General features: G+C 36.1%; 3 protein-coding genes and 1 long non-coding RNA gene across 4 annotated transcripts; 2 read left to right on the top strand and 2 right to left on the bottom strand.

Moving 5' to 3' along the window:
• Positions 1-145: 145 nt before the first annotated feature.
• On the bottom strand, positions 146-12579 carry LOC113496563 (patj homolog). Its single transcript, XM_026875822.1, has 17 exons — positions 12350-12579; positions 12174-12264; positions 11695-11851; positions 11372-11544; positions 11080-11209; positions 9345-9457; positions 8823-8974; positions 6793-6941; positions 6617-6694; positions 6025-6226; positions 5449-5619; positions 4841-4992; positions 4054-4239; positions 3581-3729; positions 2997-3132; positions 2467-2633; positions 146-2085 (listed from the first exon to the last, which is right to left on the bottom strand). The coding sequence occupies exons 2-17, from the start codon at positions 12261-12263 to the stop codon at positions 1936-1938; spliced, it is 2355 nt and encodes a 784-aa protein (XP_026731623.1). The 5' UTR covers position 12264; positions 12350-12579; the 3' UTR covers positions 146-1935.
• LOC113496564 lies at positions 7497-8092 on the top strand. Its single transcript, XR_003400833.1, has 2 exons — positions 7497-7734; positions 7835-8092. It is a non-coding gene; the product is annotated as an uncharacterized LOC113496564 (long non-coding RNA).
• A 683-nt stretch (positions 12580-13262) lies between the features above and the next one.
• LOC113496509 (E3 ubiquitin-protein ligase AIRP1-like) lies at positions 13263-16006 on the top strand. The gene is made up of 3 exons (XM_026875747.1): positions 13263-13823; positions 13903-14051; positions 14296-16006. Exons 1-3 carry the CDS (start codon positions 13709-13711, stop codon positions 14521-14523), a joined length of 492 nt encoding a protein of 163 aa, XP_026731548.1. The 5' UTR covers positions 13263-13708; the 3' UTR covers positions 14524-16006.
• Positions 16007-16263: 257 nt separating this feature from the next.
• On the bottom strand, positions 16264-22024 carry LOC113496506 (zinc finger protein 532-like). The gene is made up of 3 exons (XM_026875743.1): positions 21912-22024; positions 20851-20997; positions 16264-19665 (listed from the first exon to the last, which is right to left on the bottom strand). Exons 2-3 carry the CDS (start codon positions 20973-20975, stop codon positions 17790-17792), a joined length of 2001 nt encoding a protein of 666 aa, XP_026731544.1. The 5' UTR covers positions 20976-20997; positions 21912-22024; the 3' UTR covers positions 16264-17789.
• Between the last annotated feature and the right edge of the window lie 214 nt (positions 22025-22238).

Below are 22238 nucleotides of genomic sequence, written 5' to 3'. Positions count from 1 at the left end.
TACATATAGGTTTTATTTTGACCCTTAATGATAATACAAAATATAGGAGTAATATTATGATTGTTGGAACAATAAATGTATTTAAAGGAAGATAACAATTTAACATGAACGACAAATACTATTACTCTGATATATTTCATAAACATTTTGCAGTGAGACACATTTTATCATAATCTTAAATTACATTAAATTATTAAATTCAATTTACTTATAATACGTGTAACAGATTAATTTAAACCTGAAGATATAGGGTTAGCCCTTACCATAAACAAAAAAATCACTACAAATAAGTACTCTTTTTATCCAAAAAGATATAAAGGATCTCAAATCAAAAAGTTTAAATTTGCACAAAAAGACTTTTTAGTAGTATTTTTAAAAAATGGGATACTAAGAATACAATTGACCTAAAAGGATTGACACGAAACTTATATCGTTATTTTCAAACTTGAAATAAAGCTGAATTTGATAAATTATTACTTTTATAGTTTAAACATAAGTCATGAGTTAAAGAAAACGCACCTCACTTATTCAACACTTGCACCCATTACTGAATAGAGCTAACACACAGTATTATAGAATATTGTCACGATTTCATTATTTAAGTCAGGTTTTTTAAATGTTTTTTTTTTATATTTTGGCACGTACGTTACTAGTTTGAAAAATTCGATTAAAATGTTGCCAAGTAATTGTTACTGTACAAACTCATTTTTTATATATTATTTCATTTAATTCATTTTCATTAGCTATTAAACAAACATTATTAAACATTATTATTTTTATCTGTCTGATATCACATAAAATTAAATTCTTGTTATTATTTGATAAAATAATATTGCCGAATTACTATTAATACCGGGAAATACACAGTTTAGAAATCCTAAAGTAATTAAGTACAATAAAAATGTTATTTTTCTACACAAATAGATCGATTATTGCATATTTAAATTATAGATCGTTGCTTGTAAATAAAATATGAAATTTAAGCGATTATAGAAATGATTAAAAGACCTAAACCCTATAGTGTCCATTGCCTGGTGTCATATTCAGGACTTTTCATAGTTATGAATTCTCACTTATTGGTTAAGGCTTTTTCTTAATTCGACAAAAAATACAAATGTTTTATGTTTTTATTATCCAACTGATGGACTATTTTCTACACTGCCATAATCCCTATTGTCAATATTAGGATAGGTTTGAACATTTAAAATAATACTTACTAATTCATAAAATTCATTCTCGTTCGTTCACAAACGGCTGTTACAACAAATTAGTGTTTGAATAACAGCTAAAAGGTACTAGAATATTGAATATATAATAAAACCATCACACAAACGTCTGAATACTAAGTACAATTAAATGCGAAATATACGTCAAAGGAGATTTTATTCGTACACCATCAAACAGAGTGCAAAGAAAATTTTGTATAGGATTTACAAGATAAGAATGCAGAATAAGCTAATCGTTTTTGATGACCTTTATAGAAACTGTATTTATGTAAAAATAAACCCACACGATACCATGAACGGTAGGATTGCTATACAAAATTAGTAACTATTCATCCCTCCTACTCTATAACTTCAAGTGCATGACCGGGTCTTAGATTACAAGCACAATAAGACAGATTGTTTAGTTTCACAATTATAATTAGTCGTCAATCGGTGACAAAATGTTCACCGTTCATAAAAAATAAAGAAAAAAAATAGGAAAGTACTTATACAACATCACCAACGGTTACAATGGAATGTATTCAAGGAATGGTTTTAGTACTTAGTCTGTTGTTAGGTGTGTTTTGGGATATTTGCGAGTATAGACCGTGTGGAACCAGGAGCCTGCCACCTTGGGTAAGTCCTGGTAGGTAAGGGTAAGTTCCTCTCGTACCCTTTCCCCCTTAGACACAGCAGCCTAGTCCCGCTCGGTGTATAGCGCAGTGGTTACCTAGGGTTGTGTAGTGGGCGGCGCGGTGGGCGGCAGCGGCGGCGGGGCGTCGGCCAGCGGCAGCGGCTTGGCCACGCCGATGCGGACCACGCCACGCGGGGCGCCTTTCAATGCTGCTACAGCTTGCTCGAGGCTTGCGTCTTCCAAGTTCTATGTACATAGAGAGGAATGGAAATAAATCGATGTTAATTTCATAAGCTAAATTCTATTTCTAAAATCTTGAAACAATTCTGTTTCGGACAAAATAGGCCCGGCAGATCATAACCAAGCAGAAATTAAATAATCTCGTAGATGCGTTTATTTTCGTAAATCAATTATAAAACAATTCCTTAAATTCTTTATACGTCTTTTTTCCTATTCGTTTTCCGCCATTTCTTCCCAATTTTTCCTTCTCTCTCACACTATCCCGCTCTCACTCAGTTTATCACCTAGTCTTTTCATCCCTACATATGTTTTATTTTTTACATCAAAACAGCACTAAAATAAGTATGTCATAAATTAAAGACTAAAAGAATGAAAATAATATCTGACCTGATCATTAACGAAGAGCAGTCTGTCCCCGGGTATGAGCCTGCCGTCCTGCTGCGCCACGCCGCCGGGCACCAGCGAGCGGATCACCACCAGCGTGTGCGACGGCCGCAGCGGGTCCTGGTAGTCCAGGATCGAGAACCCGAGACCACGCTCACCCTTCACCAGCTCTGTACCACACGAGTATCAATTAAACTTCTTCTTGATGAGTCCACAATACCAAGATTTCCAGGACAGATTATAGACTGTATTGAGAATTTTCAATTTTTGAACTTTGGAATTGGAATTGCAATTGGAAGCATTTAGCTTGTTCTTATTTATTAAAGAGAATGAAAGATTTGAAGATTTTTAAGAAAATAATTAATTAAGATGAGAAGAATGACAGATTATTATAGTTAGCAGCTTATTTTACTCATAAGATTCGGACGCCGATTTTTCATTGATGATTTGGTCTACCGCACAGATAGGTACATCGACAGATAATCTTAGTTTCTGTGTTATACACGCACGCTGAATCAGTATTTAGTACTTACCTATAATTTGTGGCTCGGACGACCACATAGCCAATCCCGTTAAAGGCTCTAGACTGCGCGAGCGCACTTTGCCTCCCGCAGATAGAGACCCACCCTCTTCGGCGCCAGCCCCAGCTAAGCTTCCATCAGATTTAGCCTAGAAGAATATTTAAAGATGTTGAATCATTAAGACAATAATTTGGGATGGGTCAAGGCAATGATGAAATGACAAATTATTCGATTGATTTCCGAACCGTGAACTTCCCGAGCTGGATTGGGGCACAAATCGTCCACAAGGGGAGTGCTTATAAGTCAACGAACAGTTATTAGTAGTAGTTTAAAAAAAGAAAATATTTTTATTATTACACATTATTTTCTTACTTCAAATTATTATTTTCTCCATAAAAAGAACAGAACAAATCGAAGAATAAATAGATCTTTAGAAAATTTGCACCATGTGTAAAAAGATATCTTAAATCTCGAAAATCGTTTATCGAGGCGATACCTGCATACAAAGGCGTGTAAAGTAACATTGAAAAAACATGCAATGGTAAAACCCATATTTTTAAAGTTAGCTAATATTAAAGGTTAGGTTAAAAACATACCTTGACCAGCGTGGCGGCGGGCGGCGCGAGGTCGATAGGGGGTGCGGGGCGCGGCCGCGCGCACACCATGCACACCTCACTAGACAACTCCTTTAGGATCGACACCACCTCCAAGTGGTTCATGCCCAGCAGCCGGTGACCGTTCACCTCTACGGAAATTATAGGTAAACATTAAATATTTTGTAATATTATCAGATTTCAAGACTAAAATTAGCTTTAAAGTTGGATTAGTCGGGTGAAGCAGGGACAATAAAAAAACCTTAAAGTGATCTTAAAATTCAGCTACAGCAGATGCTATTTATCATGAGAAATAAAATCGTAACCACTTTCTACTTTCATGCATCATGTGCATAGTCTGCACGTCGGCACTGCAGTGTTAGGCCTAGACACTATCTGTCCACACTTCGGCATACAGAAGCCCGTTTCAACGACTTCCGATCTCATGGTGGTGGCCATGGCCGTGACGTACGCACCGAGCAGCTCGTCCCCGGGGCGGTGCACCCTGGCGCGGCCCACGGGCCCCTCGGGCAGCACGCTGCGCACGTAGTGGTGCGGCCGCACCTCGCGCCCGCCCTCCACGTCCACGGTGCCCTCCAGCGAGATGCCCAGCCCGCCGCCGCCGCGGACCACCACGCCCACCACGATCTCCACGTCCGAACCTGCGATACGCAAAACAACAAACTTGTATTTTAAACAACATTTGTAAAAAAGTACTGGCTTGGAAAATGTTAGATAGGCTATACATAATACAAAGCGTGCGTCGTGATGTAAACCCGATCAGAATTCGTTTAAACACTATATGAGTAGGCCTCTACACACAAACGCGAAAGCGAGCCGCCGGATCACGGCGGACGCAAGCGGCGAGTGCCCGCGGGTGGCACGCGTTGTAATGTACTGGTGTGCAGTGCGGCTGACGCCACCGGCGGCTAGGTTTAGTCAGTAAGAGTCTGACACTACCCGTTCCCTCCTCTGACGGAGCGGATGTCCATAAGGATTACCCGTCATACCAAAAAAAAATGGTTGTACGATCCCCACCGGTTACAAGCGAATAATTCACGCAAAGCACACACATCACAACGTGCACGCTGTCCGTCTGTTTGTCACGTATTTCTGCTGCCGCAATAACAACAGAGCCAACAACAGCAGCTGCTACAATCTGATTTAGCCCATTAATACGAGACTCTTTTAATTTCGTAAAACCAGCTAGGAAATGAACGGATTTTATTTCTAATAATTGAATAGTTTTTATTCCAGTTTTACCCAGTATAGCCTGCCACTTCCTCTTGATGGCGTCCTTCTGTTCCTGCGTGCGCGGCATCTCGAAGGCGGGCTGCGGGCGCGGCGCGGCCGGTACGGGCGGCGGCGGCGGAGACCCACTCACCACTTCCTCTACTGCACTCTCCGCGGCAATACTGGTATAATCGTCGAAAACTTATTGGTAAAGTTTGTTATGTGATATCGCATTGAATACGGATTTTGGGGATTCACCTTCTTGAAATTCTTGGTCCAGTTGGCTTTGTACTAATATTAAAAGAAGGACTCCCCCGCATTAAGGAATTTAATCCTTGTGTGGCGGGGGTTTCACAAAAATACAAATCACATGTACAAAGACACTCAGACTCAGGACAAGCATTCGTGGATCACACAATCCTAGGCGGGGATCGAACCCGCGACACGACGCGCACATTGGGTTTGGCGTGGTGACCTCGACTACTCGGCTATCCGTGCAGTCATCAGCTTACATTTTAGGCCATACGTTTAAAACAGAAAAAGAAACTAGAGACAAACGAATAAGATTCTACCATGCAGCGTTGGGATACTAAAAAAGCAATATTTCATAGTTGCGATTTTCGTGTTTAGTTACTCACGAGTTGTGTATGGGCGTCATTGGCGTCATCTGTATGTCAAGCTCAGGTGAGGTGAGCGAGTCGGGCCGATGCATATGCAGGAAGGGGTTGTGTGGCGGCGCCGCGGCCGCGGCAGACTCGCCCGCCGCTATCGCCTGCTGCAGCTGCTCGAACTTCGGACCGCGGAGATACCTGTGACAAGCAAGACAAGAAAACTAAATTATTAAATGTTACGTATAGAGGTCGCTTCGATCGCTTCACTTCTAACGACGTATCAAACTCGTTCATTTATTACCAATGAACATTTAGCATAGAGTATATTTTTTTACAAATTATTCTACTGTGTTGTGTGATATCCATATTTGGAAAGGTATGAAAATCATTTACTCTGCCACCATTTTGTGGAAGCCATTTTGAATTTTCATCAGACTTAACCAAGAACACTAACAAGTAATAAAAAAACGAAAAAATCTAAATCGTTTCATCCACTCCAGAGCTACGATGCCAAATAGAGACACACACGGTTCACTTAAAACACGCGTTTTTTTGCGTCGAGGTCAAAAATGAAGCAATCATTGATCGTAGACGTAGTAGTACCTTTCTAGCTCCAGAGTGACTACATTGCCGCTCTGCTTGAGCGCGTCGACGGCCCTCTGGTTGGACTTGCCGGCGAGCGAGGCGCCGTCCACCGCCACGATGCGGTCGTTGACGCGCACCTTGCCGCTGAGCGCCGCCGCGCTGCCCGGCGTCACAGACTTCACGAATATACCTGACAGCTCCTCCTTCTCGCATACGTAGCCTACAAATTACAGTAGAATACAATGTATGTTTATTTTTGACTGGCCCTGGTTTAGTGGCCCTTACTGCTATACCTAAAGTTGTGAGAAATGTTTCTTTGTTTCTATTTTATGGAGTTGGGAATGTGATTGTAAACAGGTGAGCAGTCTTATATTCACCGGTGCATAGTAAGGTTTTGTATTGAGATGTTATTGATATTTTACCTAAACCTTGTAAATTATGTGACGGCTATTACCTTGGTTACAACAGACTCGTTCATTGACTACTTAATCTTTACATCTGTCACTGTTAGCTGACTAGGGAAATAAGTTAATTTTAACGATTTCATTGAGCGAAGAACAGAACCAGCTATTTTATAGCATTCTGCAAATATGTACATCTAGGAAATTACCTGCTATTGTTATTCCGAGACCATTTTCGTCTTTTTTCAACTGTACCGTAAATCTGTCGACCTCAGGCGATTCTGCATCTACGGTTATAAGAACACAGTATAAGTAAAGTTTTATTACCAATCATAATAATTTCGTACAGATAATTATGTGAACTGTGAAGTCATGATCATCTTACCAGTGTCGGGTGGTGGTGTCATGGAGCGGTCAAACACAAATCTGGATACGTTGGAGTTGTGAGCCAGCGGTGTTGGTTGAGTGTGGAACACTTGCTCGAAGCCTGCGTCCAAAAGGTAGCGGTCCAGCGCCTCAGGATCGGATAGTAATCTAAGAATGAAGCAAAGTTTTAATATCTTTACATACAAAATTGGACTGTCATGATAATTTAAATTTGATTAATCAACTATGGGCAATTTAACAAAAAAAAAATCCTCCCATATTTTCATCATCTTAACAATAAGTGTTGATTCAGTTTTTCGTGTTTTCCATAGGATTGTTTGGAAAAGTAATTAAAAGGAAAGTTTGAATAAACACATTGCGTCATAATCTATATATATAAAAATGAAACCCGTTTCGCGTTGTCATGGCATCACGTGTGAACTGCTGAACCGATTTCGATAATTCTTTTTTTTAAATGTTTGTGGAAGTCCAAGGATGGTTCTTACGGAAAAAAATCTCTCAGAGATATTGAAAAGTATACATTTAATTTTGCATATTTTAAAAAACGCGCGTTACGTCTATTGTCATTTTTGTGAATGTCATTTATTATTTTTTTTTACGAATGTCAACGTCATTCACAGCCATAGACTATATTAAAAGAGCATCGTTTGTTCGGAAACGTGGTTACTTAATTAAATTCTATTGCACTATTTTATAATTTTTTGAAAATAATACAAATAGTAAACCTATACAAATTTCGCATATCCTATTTAGTAATCTGTGGTAGTATCTGTTTCCCTAACTTGACATTGGCGTCATTGGCGAATGGCTGAACAGCCAAGCCAGTTAAAAAAAAAAAGACTGTGGTAATCTGTGGCATCACATCCATAACCGCTTTCTAAGTTTTTGATAAAGTTTGTTTTGTTATAAAGACTAAGAAGCTTTTTGTTTGTTAATTACGGTAAGTTGACAGCTTCATATCGATTTTTGGTAACTTTTGGTGACTACATAATATTACAATTTGGTTATACAGAAAATATATGAGAGCTTTTTATTTTCAGTTTTTAACAATGCCACCAACCAAACGTACAAATTTAGGCCGCAGAACTCAAAATACGGCAAGTCAAAGAAATCTACGAGCAAATCAAACTGATGAGCAACGCGAAGCGCGAAATGAACTTCAACGGAATCGAAATCAACATAGAAATGTTGTGTTTAATCCCCACAGAGCTGCATTCAGTTATAATAGGATATGCGAAATTTGTATAGGTTTACTATTTGTATTATTTTCAAAAAATTATAAAATGTGAAAGTTGAAACTGAACGATTGACATTTATCAGGTTGAACCAGGCAAAACTCCGTTCCGAGGAATACATTCATCTTCGGGATGCCATTACTGATGATGGAAATGCACAGAATGTTGGCAGAACAACTATTCTCTAAACACTATTATGAAAATATATATTTTGTTTTGTATTTAATAAAATTAGGTCCTTTTCAGATATGGCGAGACCAGGGAAATAGGGATTAATTTATATATGGAGGATATTATAGATTCCAGTTTAAATTGAATAGGTACGCATACCTAAGATAGGTCAACTATACAAAATAAAGTAGTGCATCAAAGCTACGCTAAGGCGGTACGAAGTTCGCCGGGTCAGCTAGTATATAAATACAATAGCGCAGTAGAAAACAGTAAGGTCGTGTTTATTATGTCTCGTGAATATAGATCATCATCGGGATTAAGAGTTAACTTATCGTGTAAGAAGTTTTTATGTTGAGAGCAAATTTATATGTAAAATCTACGGTGGATACAATGGGACGATTCGGCAAGACGACTATTAGCCAACGATAATGTCTATTATTTGGTCCATTAACGGCAAATTCGAATAAAGTTAGTTAGTTAACAAATTCATAAGTAAGACTATCTAAAAAAAAAAAAGCTTGTTTGTTTTTTTGAAGTAGCAAGTACATCGTAGCATCGCACGGGGCCTCGCAATGGGTTATGCCGCCGCTGGTTGAGTGTATGTGTAGTCTGTGTGTCGTACCTGGCGGGCACGAGCGGCGCGGGCGGCGCGGCGCGCGGCGGGGGCGGCGGCGCGGCGGGGTCGGCGGCGCGCGCCACCACCAGGCGCACGCGCGACCCCGACGCGCGCAGCACGCCCGCCACCTGTTCCGAGCCCATCTCCATCAGGTGCGCCTGCACACACACACACCGGTTACACTTCCAACCAAGGAAACCAAGCTAAATGTCGCGGTGTTTCCAGATAAACTTGAAAATATGCTAGCTGAAGCCTACGGCCTTATTCGCTGGTGGAGTGGTACCAACCAATTTTTTGTAATAAAATTTTCTCAATCATGAATCCTGCAGTTTTAAAAATCAAAACACCCAAAGCCTTTCTTATTTACTATATTAACGCGTATCACATAAGCGGAGTATATACAAATTATCATCACTAACAAAAAAGGTAGCTAGGTAGGCTGGCAAAAAAAGGTAGCTGGCAAAAGTACATTTTATCTCAGATTTTAGTTCACCAAACAAAAAGAATAATTTACAATAGTAGACTTACATCTCCAATTTGCAAGATATGATCTCCAGATTTGAGACGACCATCTCTGTCAGCAACTCCTCCAGCTAGTATGGTTTTAACTATAACACCACTTGTCCTTGCCCCAATTATACCTACAACACGTCATATTAATGAGTACTCCTTGTATAAATCAGGGACCGGCCGGATACTCATTGAAAGGGTTTTTGAAGGGGTTTTTTTAAGCGCTTCAAGAAAAAACCCTATGACATATGTTACACCTTCGAACGGATTACTGGAACCCTGTTCTGAACAGGTTACCCTTTCACTACCCTGTAACACTGTAACAGGGTAACCCAATCCAACGTAAGACAGTGTAATATGCACTCTTTATCATAGACATTAGTTTGAAAATAGTATAACCACGAGCGCACGTGACATCTTACCGCCCAGCGGCGACATTGTTGCATTTACCGAGCGACTTGTAAACATGGAATAAAAATCATTGTGGATATGATCTTACAGTTTAATTTTGCTTGTCGCACATTTCAAACGTTGTAATATATATTTTTCGTGTCTATACTTGTAGACCAGGGTCGATAATTTTTAAAACCGAAAAAAAAATAGTAGGATGAAACCCATTAGAAAAGGAGGGGAATATTATAAATATGAAAGGAAAAATAATTTACGGGCGATCTGAGGTCGGGAAGGGGGTGGGAGTGACGTTTGAAGAGTAAAAAGTTTTTCTTGATTTCCGGCAAAACTAAAATTCGTATCGAAAAAAGTCTAATGGCAAAGTTGTAGGAAATAAAAAGATCTAAAACTTTTGTGTTTACATTTTTTTCACATAACCTCAAATTTTTTGTGAAAAATCCAAAAAACCAAGATTGTGGTTTTTTATTTTTATCTGGTTGTGTCCCAAATACGCTGTAATGTATTTGATTAAAAATATTTATTTTTTCACCTTATTTTGAATTAATATAAAAAAACACTCTAATTTTCAATCGAAAATTCACCCGTCAAATCTTCTCAGAAAATGCAAAAAATGAAAAAAAACTTGTATTCGATTTTTTTAAATTATTATAAATAATTTCATCTAAAAATTCTATCTCATTTTGTGTTCAATAGACCAATAATTGAGGAAGGTTTAAGGCTAGGTATATAAAATTACGCGGCAACGAATAGGAGCGAAGATTTAATGGAAAATGTGGCAAATACGGGGAAAAATATTAATCTTCGAGGGCATTCGTTCAAATATTCCTAACTTATATCTTCTAACCACGCGGACGAAGTCGCGGGCAACAGCTAGTTACCTATATGGCTGGTTTTCTTATCATGCTGACATGACGCGACGTTTCGCGCGTAGGTAGTTTGTCCGAGAGGCGCGAGTCGCGGCGCGACGCCTCGGCGATAGAAGAAAATCAGTTGTAGTCTTAGTAAGCAATGAGGGGCCGCTAGGGTGCAAGTATGCAGCTCAAGTTTAGTGGGTAATTCAGGGTAACACGAATAAAAGCCTTTCGTGAAGGTAACCACTTCAAAGGGTTAAGTTATTGAAGGGGTTAACCCCTTCACGTGGTTACCATAATGAAGGTGTTAACCATTTCGCTGGGTTTCGAGGATGTAACTCGAACAAAATGTAACACTGCGATATGAGTTACCCCGTGTACGGGTTACCCTGTCAAACGGCTTAACTCTAAAGTGGGGTTGTCCGGTCCCTGGTATAAATACTTATACATTAATATGCATACCACATTAATAGGTTGATTAAAATATTTACCAAAACCTAATCCAGTGCCATCATTAACTAAGTTGATGATTTCAACTTGCGCCCAGTCACTCCCTACAATACTGTGAGACATTGATCCAAGAGTTTCATCAGCCCTTGACAAATCAAGCAAACCATGGTTCTGCAAAGTTTAAGATAAAATTATAAATTCTGTCAATGATCAACAATGCACAAATTGTTTCTTTTAATAACTTCTTCAAAAATCTTTAAAGTGACATAAACATTGTTATCACACAGGTGACTTATGAAGGTAATAATGAAAATATCAGTGACATAAAATTACCATTTTAGGAGACATATTAGAGTCAACAGAGCCACTATCAAGACCTAGAATCCTTTCATTGTCAGAACTGGAACCAAACTCCAGGCTGTGTGGTGGGGACACCTGGGGAACCCGCTGCTCTTCCTCACCTTCATGGCCTCCATACAAATTCCGAGCTTGAAGAGCTAGGTCACCTAGAAACAACAAAAAAATATATTTCTACTAAGTAACCTTAAATTTAAATAGTTCAATAAAACATATCAGAGATATATTTTTCTTTTAATTATTTTGTTTAAGATTTTGTATATCACAAACTTAGATAGATAAAAACAGTTATAAATTACCTGCTGGTGTTATATCAAAGTCGCCAGGAATAATTGATGGGTGGTGTGCAACCTGAGTAGCTAGCATTCCCACTGAATCTTGTAAAGTAGCTATACTTTTAAGTATAGGACTTTCCAATAAATTAATCAGCATGTTTAGATCATCATTTGTTGCAGCCTGCAAAGAAATTATAGGAAAAAACTAACTGCTGCTATTTATAATGCTTGCTTCTAGGAAAGTGTTTTGAAACAACAGGTGCAGTGCCTATTACTTAGTAATTATTTCGGTATCTTAATGCAGAGGAAGAGGAACAGATTTGGTATAATTGAAAACTAAATATGTAAATTAAATTTGAACCTTGCAAATATTTTTATACTTCAAACCTATTTAAACATATTAAAAGATAATTCTGTTCATTTTTTAAACATGTCCATCAACATTCGTTGCATTCCTTTGTAATTATAAAGGGTTTTAAAATAATTTCTACTAATTTACTTACCTTTAACTTTGGGTCATCACTCTGATCTACAGCTGCTTTTACACTCTCTAATTGTTGCAAAGCATTCGATATATTTACCCCAAGATGCATTCTAGAAAATAAATTATAGGAATAAATGTAAAATTAATGACTAACAATATCTAAAAAAACAGAAAGTATGATAACATTGAACATACTTGTCAATATACACCAGGCGCTCTTCACAATTATTATTTGATGCCTAACTTTACAATTAATAAAGCGATGCCGAATTTGTAAATGTCAAAAACCAAAATGATTGCAATACTTTGATTATTTCTATAAATTGTCCTTTATTTATTGCAATAATATTTACTCAAAGAAGATTAAGGAAATGTCAGATTTTACTGACTGACATTACACTTCACATCCTAAATACCAACCAAACAAATTTTTAATAAAAAAGTAGGTATACAGACTACACAGAATGGCATAATCAATATAATTATGCAGACTGCCCAAACTTTTGACCCATATTATTTTATGCTCAAAGACATTATACTCTACTAGAGTATATAATGTCTTTGTTTATGCTAGGCTCCAAAACATGTTTTTTCTGTCACCTAAATGGTGACTATTGGTGACCTTTGTGGCATAACAATCATAGCAAACAACGTTACAACACTTACAACGTTCCTTCCAAACTAAAGACAGTAAAATTAAAAGCACTGTCTGTACCGGACAGAATATTTACGGTAATGTTATTTGAATGTGACGACCTCCGTGGTCGAGTGGCGTACGCACCGGTTTCAAGGTGTCGCTAGCTCTGAGGTCCCGGGTTCGATCCCCGGTCGGGTCAATGTAAAAATTAACATTTCTAGATTGTCTCGGGTCTGGGTATTTGTGGTACCTTCGTTGTATCTGAATTCCATAACACAAGTGCTTCACGCTTACTTTGGGTTCAGAACAATGTATGTGATGTTGTCCGCATTTATTTATTTATTTAATGTTATAAACATATTTTTTTCATCTTGTATGCTCAAAATAATCAGTACGAAGCTAAGGTACGAAGATATTTCACATGCCAGCAAAAAAAATAGAATTCTCTATATATTGCATAGTCTGTGGAGTGTGGCCTTTGTAGGTGAACCGTAAAGTGGCGTACCTAGTTGACCTGGTGAACCGTGACGCGAAATCGTTGTTGTCAAAAATTCAAAATATAAATCACATACTTATTTAAAAAGTTTAAACGTTTATTTTAATTAATTGTTAATTTTGTTATGCCCGACAGCGTCCACAATACTCCAAAGCTATTGCATATCCTAATGTACCTGCCACTTAGTTCCCATTGTGGAATTCAATTAACGTATTGACTATTAAAACTAATTTTCCGTAGGGTAGTTGTTACATTAATTACTGCTAAGGCCGTTGTAAACTTATTGTAGAATGTATTACCCGCGACCTTTATAATATTACGGTACACATTCTGAGATTGGTGCATAAAATTGCATTTAAGTTTACTTTGCAACATTGAGGCATAATATCTTCAGCAGAATCTAATAACAAACAGCTGAAAAATGTCTAAATCAGACGACATTATTGACTTGACTAATTCTTTCACTTTGGCGAGGTCAAACCATTGTTGTTCATCAAATATGATAATTGACTTGGATACAGATGACTCTTTCTGCAGTAAGTTGAGACCTGGTTTCTTAATGAAATAAGTTTTCCATTGTGATTATATTTAATTATAGATACATTATCTTTACAGTTGAAGCTGATGGTTCAATTGACTCCCCATGCATTTTACCAAGAACAGCTAATGTGAAACCAACTTTGCGAGTGCCTGCTGTAATACCAGACACTCCCAGTCCTAGTCGTAAGAAGCCAAAGCTTAAGAAAAGAACACCAAAAAGAAAGGTAAATAACTTAAATATTTAGAAAAGTCCAGTAATTTAAATTAAACCACTGGATGGTATATCATCTAGATACTATATTGTTTAAGCCAAAATGCTAATCTGTTGAAAGATTTGTGATATCTAACTACACATGGAATTTTTTGGTTTAAAAATTCAATTATTTATCAAGTCTCTTAATATTATTGTGCTGATTAACATAAAAATAAATGAAAGTAATCGCAATGCTAACTAATACCTTGTTTCAGAGTACTTCACCATCACCACTTGCTGCAAAACCAGGAAAGAAGTTTGGTGGTTGTCCCATATGTTGGGATGAGCTAGGTAAAAATCCTCTAGCATCAACAAAATGTGGCCATGTCTACTGTATGAAATGTCTTCAAGAGTACCTAAAACTTGAGAAAAAGTGTCCCACTTGTAGACAAGTGTTAAAGGGAAGTAGTGCATACCACCCCCTTTATTTAAGTAAAGAATGAATCTTTTTGCATCTTTGTATAATTTTATTGTTAATGTTTATGAGATTTTATTGTAAATGATATGATGATTGTCTGTAATGTTTCTGTGCGTGTTATGTATCATTGGTAAGTTAAAGCAACAATGTCCTATTACAAATTTTATTCTGCTCAAACATTAATGATTCAACTGATATATGTGGGTAAACAAAACACTTCCGCCTATCCGTTCTGGGAACATGGTGTGATGTTATACATACAATCTAACAGTGATAATAGTTTAAGGATTACATGTAACTTAAGTTTAAGCAGCTCCGCCCACTAGGATGTTGTTTATGCTCGAAATAATGTACCTTGAGATTATTTATACATCTAGATCATTTTAGCTTTAACAAGTTAACAGATGGATAAAAGTCATTTAATGTAATAGATATTAGTTAATGTAGTAACTAAAAAAGTAACTATTATTGAAATGAATTTTACATAACATTTAATATTATCTATCATTCAGGAAGTACAGTAGTCTAATATTTAATTTTGTGTACCTGTTAATGAATATGGTTGACCAGTGATGGTCAATTTTTATTTGGATTTGTATAATATACCAATGGTTTTGGCAGAAAAAAAATGCCAAATGTAAATTTCAAAGTCTGCTTCCATTCATGAAATATTCAGTGAAATTCTACCTACTGTATTGCTCTCATTGTGGTATTCACTTTCAAATGTAACTACTTCGGCAATAAATTGACACAGTGCTATTAGAGTAGCACTCAATTTTTATTTAATGGTCAAATGTGTAGAACAAACCCTAACATTTACATTTTCTCTACTGACTTTTGAGACTTCCATATTTATGAAATTAAATTCTTGTTTTTTGTGAGATTCTGATTCCCAATCTTATACTTACACTTACTGTCCACTTTGTGAAACATCGGTATCTGGGTTTCTGAACTATCTTTCTTCACTGCAGTTTAACTATTATTTTATCCTTAACTTCACACTAGTTACCTATTACTAGATAAACATAATCTGGTAAAAGGTAACCAGTGTGGAATCAAATTACTTATAAATCTTTCAATGTGTTATTTAAAAGTATGTCTATTTTATATGATCAATTACTTCATGGTTGTTTTAGCTCAATGACAGGAATTACGTAAACATGTCTGGAACAACTTACGTAATTTGCCATTGTTGTACCAGCCTCATTAAATAATTTATGAAAAATACGAAATGACCAAGATTCAATTAATATATAATTTACCATTGCGCAATGACCTAAAGCAAAGATTATTTAAAAGTATGTTATGATACAACTTTAAACACTATAAAAATCTTCTTTTTTCAGTTGGCTAGTCTTTAAACCTCTTCAACTTAAATTTAAGTATTCTTAAGTTGTTTCAATAACTGTGTACTAAGTGTTTTTTATAAGTTTCGTCATTACTTGCCTCTTGTTTTGTAAATAATCTTCGATGTCTGGAATTCTAATAAAAACGATAATATAAATGTATGAATGTTGTTATTTCAGAATCCTTTTTAATCCTTTTTATTGCAACTACTAAATTTACGAAGTCTATAACCTGACATAGCTGTATAAAAGACATTACAAAATTGAATTTCAATCCACTGTTGTTTAATTCAAATCAAAATATAGACCTATATGTGGTCAAATCTCAACAAATGATGTAGTAGGGGACCGAACAACCACTACCCCAAGAATTTTTAATAGTAAGCTATTGGATGTCGTGTTGAAAATAAAACAAAATGTAGCTGGAAAACACACTCATGTAATAAAATATTTAGCACTTTTTTCACATGTGTGAGAAGAGTTAAGTTTTCTTAAGATTAATCAAATAAACATTTGTCTATTAACAAGTATGTACATTATATTATATAATCAGTCACAAGTAAACATAGAATCGCTTATTATCTAAGTACATATTAATTTGGTACAAATAGAACTAGGTATATCTAACCTTAAAAATTTCAATCCATACAATTGCAGCAGCTCAGCTTTCAAGACACATAGTAAAGGATGTAAAACACGACTATCCTCCGGAAAATGACTTCTTATAGCAGATGTTTTATTAAAAAATGAATATAGTAGTAAGCATTCTTACATACAAAATGATGGTAGATGTAGTAACACGCTACTTGCATAGATTAACCTTGAAAATATTACATCCTTTTTGAGGAGTCGTGCACAAAGTACTTTAGGTGAAATTAGGTGACAGGTAGTCATAGGAAATCCAAATACGTCCTGCGTCGTAATATTATCTATCTACACGTGATCTACACAGTTATGTTGCAATCTAGTATTTAAAACGGTATACCTAAGTATTTATTGGCCCTGACCGAGATTCGTTTTAAATGGAAATAAACGAGCCATTTCAGGAAAAAAAAGTTTTCTTGTAATGTCGGGTACACAGACTAAGCATATCCCATGTACGGTTCTTAAAACTAAATTAAATACACAAAAAATAATCGATAGCTTTAGAAAAGAAAAGAGAGAACTTTGACCATCGACATAATATATACTAATGGACTTTATTTGGTTTGAAAAGGGTGAGAGAGATGACCTATGCTTTCGGTCTAGCGCTATCTCTTTCGTCATAGATGATTGGCGCTCAGTTTTCATGTCAAGCATCATCGGCGTAGCCTTTTCCCAACTATGTTGGGGTCGGCTACCAGTCTAACCGGTTTCAGCTAAGTACCAGTGTTTTACAAGGAGCGACTGCCTATCTGACCTCCTCAACCCAGTTACCTGAGCAACATGATACCCCTTGGTAAGACTGGCTGTCAGACTTTTTCAGCTTCTGACTATCTGTAACGACTGTCAAAGATGTAGGATTAACAGCCGGGACCCACAACTTAACGTGCCTTCCGAAACACGGAGGAACTCGTTATGACAAAGATGGTCACCCATCCACGAACCAACCGCGTCAAGCATAGCTTAACCTGTGATCGAATCACTTATGCGGTTATAGCTTAGCCACGAGCTCCTCAAGTTTTCATGTCAAGCACGGAATATAAATTTAAAGAAATAAAGATAGACCGAAACTGCGTTTCTTCTCTTTCTTTCGGATAGCCACAATTCTCATCTCTAATTTTGGCATGTCAACAGGCATGCCCATTAGTATTATGTCGATAACTTGACCAACTGTGGGCCAACATGAGCTTACAATGATAAGGAATTTATCTCACCATTTATGCCAACCCATAAACAGTGAGATAAATAGCAGGTACTAAAAAACCCAAATAAATTGCAAACATGCGTTACAGATTATTCAAAATCAAGAAATAGTTTGATTCTTATTCAATGTATTTTTCATTAAAAACGCCATTCCATGTACACGAAAATGTTTTTCTAAGTCCTCTGGGTTTTGAAACTCTTCCCGACATATTTTACATTGATTTTCACCAAGTGGCTCCATCGATGTCACTATGTCCGATTGATATTTCATGAGAGCGTTTTCATTGTAGCATTGTTTTGTAGTGATATAATTTTCAGTATCTTTTATTCCATGTTCTAATAACAAATGTTTAGAAAATGATGGTTTCACAACAAAACTCTGGCCGCACTCCATGCATTGATAAGCCATGCAAGGATCCTTATGAAATGACATATGTTTTTCTAGAGCTATTTTATTTTCAAAACTATCTTCACATATGTTACATACATATTCCGTATTCAGGACTTGCGTATTACTGTCAAGAGAAACATCAACTAGGTCAACAAACGATTGGTTAGGTTTAATTCTTTTCATCTTTTTACTCTTCTTACATATTTTTTTACTAATTATTTTCATGTTAGGTTTGGATACAATCTTGTTAGAGTCGTATTTTTCCAGATTCACCCTTTTTAGAACTATTTTTGGGTCCAAGCATTTATGTTCTTTATGCATCACTGCATAATGTTTTTTTACCTCTGACCAATCTTGGGAGATTATCATCTTACACAGGTGACATGTGATCTTAGTACTGCTATTCGCTTTATCTACTCTAACGTCTAATCGGTGTAATTCCATGTTGGATGAACATTGAAATGGGCATTCGTTAGGCAAATTATGTATTCCTTCGTATTTACATTTATACGTAAAGTCTCTCTGACATTGGTCACACCTTTTCACTACGCGATAAATTTTCCTTGGTTTGGATGAAAACATTTCATATTCAGACAGTACATTGGTTAATGCATTTCTTATTAAATCGTGTTTATTATGCTTCCTTTTGAAGTGATACAGTAAGCCAGCCACATCTTTGAAATTACTTCCACAAGGCCAACAAGGATATTGACTGTGGGTTAAATGGTTTTTCAAAAGCACATCAGTGTGATTTTGCATAACAAATTTTCCAGGGCATAATTCACATTGGTAAAATACAAGCGCTTTCGTTGCAGCTGTTGACTTATGCGTTCTTAAATGTCTTTGCATTGTTTTATCACTGAAACATGCGACGACGCATAACGGACATTTATACACTTTTTTCATATGAAACTCAATCATGTGATCTTTTAAATCATTCGGATGATAGTTGCGACATTTGCCCGCAGCACAACTTATTCTAGCTGTTGCCCTCATCATTTTAAAACCTTCACAATCGTGATGGTATGGATAATTAATGTTTTTGGCAGTCATTTCGATTCCACACTCTGGGCAGAAAAAGGGTGGACATCTTAAATGCAGGCGCAAGTGTGTCTTTAGGGCACAAATGCTTGGCAAAGCGAATAAACATACAGGACATGAATAAACCTCATTGGTATATTGCATAAAATGAGTAGCGCGGTCTTTGTATCCAATACCAGTTTGAGTTAAATTACTTTTACATTCGAAGCAATACGGCCTTGTCGGAGATAGTGTTGTTTGGATTTCAGTGATTTTTTCTCTCAAATTAGTTGCCAATGTCGCTACAGGTGGAGGGGATTTCAAACTCGTGGCTGGAGTTCGGTTTATGATATCATTATATTTGTTGAAAAAACTTAGAGGCAGCGGTTCGACTTTTAAGTCGGTTACGTTGATTGTAGCAGTTTTAAACACATGTGACCTTATATGAAACAATAGATTGCATCTGTTATAGAATATTCGAAACTGATTACAATACCGACACATATATGAAATTTGCATAGATTTGCGACTGATGTGGTCTTTGAAACTGGACTCGAACACAAATCTGAAAAAAACAAAACGACGGTAAATTGAATGCGTAAAAGTACACATACAAATTTATTTTTGGCAATTGCATCTAATATAATTATAGAATTCTCGCGGCCCGATTGATGAAATTTTGGGTACATATTCGGTAGGTCTGAGAATTAGAAAACATATTTTTTCATACTGCCTTTTTTTTGTTATTCCCTAGAACTCAATAGTATGGCAAGACAACATTTGCTGGTTCAGCTAGGTAATTCATAACTCTGTCATCTGTAATTTAGCACTTAATCTATACTAATATATAAAGCTGAGTTTGTTTGTTTGTTTGAACGCGCTAATCTCAGGAGCTACTGGTCCAAATTAAAAAAAATGTTTTTGTGTTGAATAGACCATTCATCGAGGAAGGCTTTAGGCTATAAACCATCACGCTGCGACTAATAGGAGCGAAGATACAATGGAAAATGTAAAAAAATACAGAGCAGGTATAAATCATAACTTATATCTTCTTCCCACGGCGACGAAGTCGCGGGCAACAGCTATATTCAATAAACTAGGCGGCAGGTAAAAATAACACAAAATTATCTTAATTATCAGTAGTTATTTTCGCGCAAGACGGATATAACAATACAGGACCTACGTGATTTAAACATATCTGGCTTGTTGGTCTAGTGGTTAGTGGCCCTGACTGCAATACCAGAAGTCGAGGGTTCGATTCCAACCCAGGACAAATGGTTTTGTGATGAGCACGATCATTTTTTCTTTGTTAGCGTTTAATTTATGTATAATATGTAAGTATTTACAAGTATATATATATATTTATCAGTTGTCTAGTACTTATAATACAAGCTTTGCTTAGTTCGACACTAGATGGCGTTGTATGAAAAATAAAATGGGACGTAGATTCTTCTACTTTTTTCTAAGAGCAGTAACAAGAAAACATTATCAGTGGTTTCTCAGGTTTACGCGAATGTTAGACATTAAAATATACTTTTACGGATTTTATCGCGGTTTAATTTTAGATTTTAGTTCCCGACGTTTCGACACCAATGCAAGTAACATGGTCACGGGCAGACATAAAATCTGTAAAATTACTTTGTAAGTGTAGGCCACAACTAGTCCGTTAACTTACTAATTGAGAGTGATATTCGATTACTAAAATTATCTTCATATGAAATATATTACATAATTACTTATTTTAACTTACTTGTCCCCACAATCAGTACATGTAAATACTTTGTGGCCATTCACCGGTGTTGGTATAATATAATTTGGCAGAGCCTTAGTAAACAGAATATTTTTAATGCTGAATTTATCATTAACAATCTCCATGGTAATCTTTTCTGATGAAAATCTGAAAAAAAATACAAATACAACAATTTAATTTCTGACAAATATCTGGCACTTTTACACAAATATGGACCATTGAAGTAAATGTCTAAATGGTCGAATGGTAGCCTAAATTCACCAAAAAGAGTCAAACAACGAATTGTTAAAATCAATATCAGATATTTCAAGGTAACTGTGTACAGAATGATTATTCAAAATGTTTTGAAAGAAGATTTTAATGCCTGTAAAACATTATAGGTACAGTGTGTAACAATGAAACTTAGTAGATTTCAGACTAGAGTTAACTTAGATTTGTACTTAAGGTGCTCTCTGCGATTTAGATTGAATTATTTTATAGCGAATAGTTATAGTTACTATGATAAATTTTACAAAACACTACATATTACCTACTAACTACTACCACCATTATTAACTACCTATTATATTATATCTATCAATTTCAAGCAGTAAGTTTCACTGCTTTCAGTCTATTCAAGCAACAAGTTTGAAATGCTTTTACAGAAGCTGTCATAAATAAACCGGCTTTTAAATAAGCTGGTATTGTATCATTACTTAAAAAAAACATTATGTATCTTGATTCAACATCGTGAAAGTTAATTCTATAAGTAAATAACAAAAACATTGTTTATTCATTACATTTAAGGATAATTCAAAACTTTATCGAATATTGTTTACAAGTTTAGATAACCAGGGGATTTCATTGCCATTAATAATTAAATTAAATAAGTAAATAGCTATGTATAATGAAATTTAGACGCAGTAGTTGAATATAATTAGGTCCTACTTAAAGTAACATGGCAATACATGCACTACGTGGTTACGCGGTTCTAAGTTGATTGTTGAAGTTTCGGAAGTGATTTAAAACGTATGATGGTTAAAGTGTTACTATTACTAGAAAAGAAAATCAAAGTTGCTTACTTTAATCCAGAAATATTATTCGTCTTTCATCACGAATGATCATTTTATTTCACGACTAACTTGACTGACAGAACGAATTAAAACGCCCTCTGACGAGTTCTAAGGATGAATTTCACAAAGTATCGCCAGCATCTAAAAAGTTTTAGTGTAGCCAGTGTTGGAAAAAAACAGTTTTCAATTTTCATACTAGTATCGATTTGTAAGAGGGTAATATGAATATCAACAGAAAACAATTAAACTGCTTCGTAGATGCATGACTTAAAACGTATAAATGTAGTTGGAATGAGAATGTTCCGCTTTTTATACAGGTTATGCTACTTTGTTCTT

This window comes from Trichoplusia ni, chromosome 8 (assembly GCF_003590095.1).
Source record: "Trichoplusia ni isolate ovarian cell line Hi5 chromosome 8, tn1, whole genome shotgun sequence".
NCBI classification, from domain to species: Eukaryota; Metazoa; Arthropoda; class Insecta; order Lepidoptera; family Noctuidae; genus Trichoplusia; species Trichoplusia ni.
Note: the sequence above shows the minus strand (reverse complement) of the source record. Positions and strands in the feature narration are given on the sequence as shown.

What these genes read in the sequence shown, in the direction of transcription:
- LOC113496509 (XM_026875747.1), top strand. Translation starts at nt 13,709, where the DNA reads ATGTCTAAATCAGACGACATTATTGACTTGACTAATTCTTTCACTTTG. An exon ending in TACAGATGACTCTTTCTGCA is followed by an intron (nt 13,824 to 13,902) that starts GTAAGTTGAGAC and finishes TTATCTTTACAG; the next exon opens with TTGAAGCTGATGGTTCAATT. An exon ending in AAAGAACACCAAAAAGAAAG is followed by an intron (nt 14,052 to 14,295) that starts GTAAATAACTTA and finishes ACCTTGTTTCAG; the next exon opens with AGTACTTCACCATCACCACT.
- LOC113496563 (XM_026875822.1), bottom strand. Translation starts at nt 12,263, where the DNA reads ATGCATCTTGGGGTAAATATATCGAATGCTTTGCAACAATTAGAGAGT. An exon ending in GTGATGACCCAAAGTTAAAG is followed by an intron (nt 11,852 to 12,173) that starts GTAAGTAAATTA and finishes ATTTCTTTGCAG; the next exon opens with GCTGCAACAAATGATGATCT. An exon ending in CCGCCGCCACGCTGGTCAAG is followed by an intron (nt 3,133 to 3,580) that starts GTATGTTTTTAA and finishes ATATTCTTCTAG; the next exon opens with GCTAAATCTGATGGAAGCTT.
- LOC113496506 (XM_026875743.1), bottom strand. Translation starts at nt 20,975, where the DNA reads ATGGAGATTGTTAATGATAAATTCAGCATTAAAAATATTCTGTTTACT. An exon ending in TGTACTGATTGTGGGGACAA is followed by an intron (nt 19,666 to 20,850) that starts GTAAGTTAAAAT and finishes TGTTTTTTTCAG; the next exon opens with ATTTGTGTTCGAGTCCAGTT.